The sequence below is a fragment of the Ostrea edulis genome, chromosome 4 (assembly GCF_947568905.1).
Source record: "Ostrea edulis chromosome 4, xbOstEdul1.1, whole genome shotgun sequence".
In the NCBI taxonomy this organism is placed as follows: Eukaryota; Metazoa; Mollusca; class Bivalvia; order Ostreida; family Ostreidae; genus Ostrea; species Ostrea edulis.
In genome coordinates, this window is record NC_079167.1 from 82,999,657 (window position 1) to 83,005,656 (window position 6,000).

At 37.3% G+C, this 6,000-nt stretch overlaps 1 protein-coding gene across 1 annotated transcript in view; it reads left to right on the top strand.

Moving 5' to 3' along the window:
* The window catches only part of LOC125671498 (laminin subunit alpha-like), a 76,394-nt gene that overhangs the window by 62,766 nt on the left and 7,628 nt on the right, over positions 1-6,000 (top strand). Inside the window, exons 65-69 of the mRNA XM_056163980.1 lie at positions 916-1,092; positions 1,491-1,612; positions 1,801-1,966; positions 2,914-3,274; positions 5,300-5,453. Of these exons, the coding sequence (XP_056019955.1) occupies positions 916-1,092; positions 1,491-1,612; positions 1,801-1,966; positions 2,914-3,274; positions 5,300-5,453 (980 nt within the window). The remainder of the gene's footprint in view (positions 1-915; positions 1,093-1,490; positions 1,613-1,800; positions 1,967-2,913; positions 3,275-5,299; positions 5,454-6,000) is intronic.

A 6,000-nucleotide genomic window follows, 5' to 3' on the forward strand; every position in this document is an offset into this window, starting at 1 on the left:
TAGCAGATCTCTGTTGAGCTTTATAGTAGAACTTCGGTATCTTGAATATCAATGTCCCGAATGTCGTTGAAATGAGTTGGAAGTCCCAACTACATTTTCTTTATGTATTTTAACCTCAATATCTCAGAGTCTTAGATATCTCGGAAGTTTTTTCTTGGGGTCCCATCAAGTCGGAGATAATGAGGTTTGACTGTACTGAGATTTAAGCAGAATTATCAAGATTTTGGAATGCTATAAATCTTTCTTGGTCAGCACAAAGATAAAAGGATCTGAGCACAAAGATAAAAGGATCTGCACATTTTCTGTCAAAACTACAGTGCTAGCATTGTTGCACTTGCCAACTTTATACTCTCTGTTTTAGTGGTACATGTAAATGAAAAGGAAAGGCTGTACATTTAGATTGTAGTTATTAGGTCAAACACTATTGACATAAGCATAAAGCTGGAATCTGAACAACGTTTTATTGACATAAGCATAAAGCTGGAATCTGAACAACGTTTTATTGACATAAGCATAAAGCTGGACCCTGAATGACTTACTACTTAAAATTCTAACTTGTGATTCATCAAATTACATGTAACAGTTGAACTTCAGTATCTGGGACATTGATATCTCGAATACCATGGATATGTTCGCGTGAATTGGAGGTCCCAGCTACCTTTTTTTTTAATGTAATCTGATTTTAATATTTTGAACCCTCAGACATCGAAGTTTTTTCTCAGCACCATTACGTTCAAGATAACGAAGTTTGACTGTATATGATTAACAAATTCTAGTGATTAATCTTGAGGGCACTCATAGAATTACTGCACATCAACATGCTGTACAAGAGTGTGCTATCAAGTTATATAGTTAACTTTGTGTATTGTGAAGGTTGATGATGAACATTGATGGTTAACTTTGTGTATTGTGAAGGTTGATGATGAACATTGATGACCAGGAAATGGTCAATAAGACAGGAAGATCTGGCACAGCCATTCTTACAGAGCGTCCTCTATACATCGGAGGCACAGATTTCACCATGTCAGAAAAGCTTGTGTCGTCGACGTCCCGATTCTCAGGCTGTGTGTCTGATTTCACAATCAATGGAGCGTAAGTCAATCATCTGGTTCTCAAATTACTCTCAAGTTTAGAATTGACATTTTCTACATTGCTGAGCTATATTGTTCATGCTCCATGTTCAGCTGATGCTGAGTTTACTCTATTGTTCATGCTCCGTGTTCAGCTGACGCTGAGTTTATTTATATAGTTTTACAATATCTTTATATGCAAAAAAACATTGTGTTTGATAAAAGAGTAAACTAATATTATGAGCTGCCACAACGACTGAACTTTATAACCGGACACTGATTGAGCTGTAGGCAGACATCTGGCTGAAATATCACTGCCTTGGCTCAAAACCCAAAAGAAACACACAAAACAATAGCATCATTTTATTCTTGGTACAGAGAATAAACTTTTCTGATGGGAAGGAATATTTGTGTTTGCAGCTTCCTTAACTTTGCCAAAATTCCAAGACAGAATGTGAGAGATGTTGCATTCAGTGAGTGCCCAATAGCAGACACGGAGGTTGTTACCACGACAACAGTTCTCCCAACATTCCCTACAGCTAGTGAGTATTCTCTCTGCAGAGTGAGCAATACTATCTATCTACTCTGTATCACATGGCGTAGTTTATCTCCAGATTGTTTTCTACAATTTCTGATCTTCTTAATCTAAATTCCGACAAACTATTCTGCTATTGATATAATTCAGTAAGAGTGAAAATTGCGTCATGTTTAAACATAATGTGTTACACAGCTGAGGCGGAATCTACGGATGCAACAGTGGCTCCGGAGGAGAAATGTCGACTGCCTCCTGTTGTGGACATGGCTGCCATCAGCCCAGGAGACGTAGAAGGCATTAAGTTTGGTGACACTTTGACCAGTCGCTACCAGTACGTGGGCTGGAAGAGTTTAAGAGTCAAGTAAGTACCAAAGAGGAATATATTAATAGGAACAAGAGTTTTTATTATATGATTGAATAATTCCTAGCTCTCTAATTGGCTGAGATCCAACAATGTAGAAATCATACTACGTTATGTTTACCTGCACGTGACCTTCCAGGTGAACATAAGGAATTATTTTTTCCACATAGGACCAAAAATAGGTCGTTGAAACTTACAATTAAAGCAAAGAACAATCTTGAAGGGTTTTTTAATCATATAATAAAACAATTATTGCTGTTTTTGAGGTCAATACGATGATTTAGCCACCTTCGAAGTACAATATTCACCTCGCCCTTCAGGCTCGGTGAATATTGTACTCCTCAGGTGTCTTAATCATCGTATTGACCTCAAAAACAGCAATAATTGTATAATGTGACTTGGAAAAATGTGCAAGAAAAAGGGAAGTCTTTTCCCATAAAGAGATTAGAATGACAAACATGACGTCCATAGATTGAACACTGATATCAATGTTACAGGTTTACAATGAGACTGAGTTCACAAAAACACACTGAAAGTAATGTTACAGGTTAACAATGAGATCGAGTTCAGAACAACTTACTGATATCAATGTTACAGGTTTACAATGAGATCGAGTTCAGAACAAGATACTGATATCAATGTTAGAGGTTTACAATGAGATCGAGTTCAGAACAACATTCTGAAAGTAATGTTACAGGTTAACAATGTGATCAAGCTCAGAACAACATACTGATATCAATGTTACAGGTTAACAATGAGATCGAGTTCAGAACAACACACTGATATCAATGTTACAGGTTTACAATGAGATCGAGTTCAGAACAACACACTGATATCAATGTTACAGGTTTACAATGAGATCGAGTTCAGAACAACACACTGATATCAATGTTACAGGTTTACAATGAGATCGAGCTCAGAACAACATACTGATATCTATGTTACAGGTTTGGAATGATGATTGAGTTTAAGACAACCAGCAGTGGTGGAATCATCCTGTATGCCACAGACTATCGTAAGACAGATTTTGTTGCCCTAATCATGAAGGAGGGACGTCTGGTTTTCTCGTTTGACTGTGGCACTGGGGCTCTGAATCTGGAAACTGACCAGAAGTATAATGACGGGAAGTGGCACACCGTGGAGTTTGGTCGATTCCAAAAGACTGGGAAAATTTCAGTGGATGGTGGACCTAGTAAAGAAGGAACATCTATTGGTTCGACACAGGCGCTGAATGTCAGAAGACCATTCTTTGTGGGTGGAATAGATCCAAAGTCACAGTCAAATGAAAAAGTCAAGAAACATCTTCAGGTTTGGCAACTTCACATTATCAAATAGAAATGCAGTGGGCATGTTTGGGATTGCTGTATAATGAATGCCTTCAGAAGCAAAGAGTTTCTGTATAAGAATAGACATGTCTACATATAGAATTCTACCACGGCTATTGCAAATATCAAAAGAATGCAGCTGTCATTATTTTGCAATATACTTTAATGCATAAAATAAAAACTGAATATTAGAAAATTGATATACATCTCGCTTGCACTTCGTGTTTTGATAATACAACAATAAAGTCATTAATTAACTGATAAACTGATAATTATACCCCCCGAACGAAGTTCGCGGGGGGTATATAGGAATCACTCTGTCTGTCCGTCCGTCCGTCTGTCTCCAGATTCGTGTCCGGGCCATAACTTCTTTGTTCTTTGACATAGGCATACCATATTTGGCACACCGGTGGATCACCATGAGACGATGTGTCAAGTACCTTCATGACCTCTATATGACCTTGACCCTTGACCTCAAGGTCAAAATTAAAGGTTTTTTACAATGGATTTGTGTCCGGTCTATAACTTCTTTGTTCTTTGACATAGGCATACCATATTTGGCACACAGGTGGATCACCATGAGACGATGTTTCGTATCTTCATGACCTTTATATGATCTTGATCCTTGACCTCAAGGTCAAAATTAAAGGTTTTTGAAATGGATTCGTGTCCGGACCATAACTTCTTTGTTCTTTGACATAGGCATGCCATATTTGACACATGAGTGTATCACCATGAGATGATGTGTCATGTACCTTCATGACCTCCATATGACCTTGACCTCAAGGTCAAAATTAAAGGTTTTTACAATGGATTCGTGTCAGAGCCATGACTTCTTTGTTCTTTGACATAGGCATACCATATTTGACACATGAGTGTATCGCCATGAGACAATGTGTCGAGTACCTTCATGACCTCTATATGACCTTGAACTATGACCTCAAGGTCAAAATAGATTATAGGGTTTTGACATAGTCATACCATAAGACATGGGTGTATCACCATGAGACTATGTGTCATGTACATTCATGACCTCTTTATGACCTTGACCTTTGATCTCAAGGTCAAAATTATAGGTTTATACCATGGATTTGTGTTCGGACTATATCTTCCATGTTCTTCTACAGAGGCATACCATATTTTTACACTCAGGAAAGAGGTAATTTATACCTATTAACAACACCCTTTGGGAGATTGGGGTAAGCGGGGGGTATTCTTAGTGAGCATTGCTCACAGTACCTCTTGTTCAATTTTATTATCATAAAGATTAATCAAAATGTGTTGCAAATCAAATTTATAAATGACTGAAGAACATAACCCATTCATCATAAATCAATCTTCTGCATTCCGAGATCAATACACGTTAACAAACGTCGATGCACAGTTTTCTTGAATTTTGTATTCAAAGCAGTTGATATAATCAGTCAACATCAAACTAAATACTTGAAATATTTTTTGAAATAGATTTAGTATACCCTCCTTTTTCGTCAGCAAAAAACATAGGCCCAGTCCGCTTAGGAAAATGTCATGATGTCACAGTGACTTAATTGTTAGCTGTATAGGCAAATGATGGGCTGTATATTTCTGGGCTGTAGTAGAATAGAAATAAAGTTCTTGTTTTCATGTATATTGAAGAATAATCTCTTTTAGTCTCGGCTTTTATATTTCAAAACAACATAATTCAACCTTGGAGGTTATCCTGCGATATACACATAAACGCCAACTTTTTTCTTAAATAGACATGTCTATATACAGAAATGGATGTTTCTATATATATACATAGATATCGAATATTTTGGGGGAATAGTACAGATTTATGATGAAAAATTTAACATTGTATATCCCAGTAATTTCTAACCTTATTTACATGATAATGCATCCATTAACAGACATGGGGATGCAGTTTAATTCTAGGTCTTTTCGATGTTTAATGTAGTGTTCTTCTACAGGGTGTACTTGGCAGTTTAATCTAGGTGTTTTTAATGTTTGATGTGATGTTCTTTTGCAGGGTGTGCTTGGCAGTTTTGAGGGATGTTTACGTAACATGAAGCTTAACGATAAAAGTTTCGGAGAACCTAATGTTACACAGAAGGTCAGTCAGTGTGTGACTAATTTGGAAAGAGGAACTTTTTTCAATAACCAAGGAGGATACATCACTCTGTGTAAGTCAACTGTAAACTTAATGCTTGTTTATCATGAGGAAAGTTAAAGGGAATTTACAATGACCCCTGGGTTAGTTATTTAAGCCCTAGGGTGAAGCCAATATGACTCTAGTGAAAATATATTAAATCTCTACTCTCAGACATGTGTGAGAAAAACTGAATGCATGGTTATGATGTCCTTGAAGCTCTCAACCTAAATTGTGAAATTTATGACCTTTGGGTCAGGGATTCATGCCCCAGGGTGGGGCCAATATGGCAATATAGTGAGATATCTTAAATCTTACAAAATCTTCTCTCCTCCTACATATGTATGATGCCTGTGATAATGTCCTTTATGAATCCCTCCAAGTTCTGAAAGTCATAGCACCGGGGTTAAAGGTATAGACCTGGGGGGGGGGGGGGGGGGGGGGGGGCAATATACAGTTGAAATGCATTCAGTCTTAGAAGAAAATCCTTTTCTATGGAGAATAAACTGAAAAATGAAGCCTTAATCTACATGTACTTAAATTATGAAATGCAATGTCCCTGGCCGGGTCAGGGGTTCAGA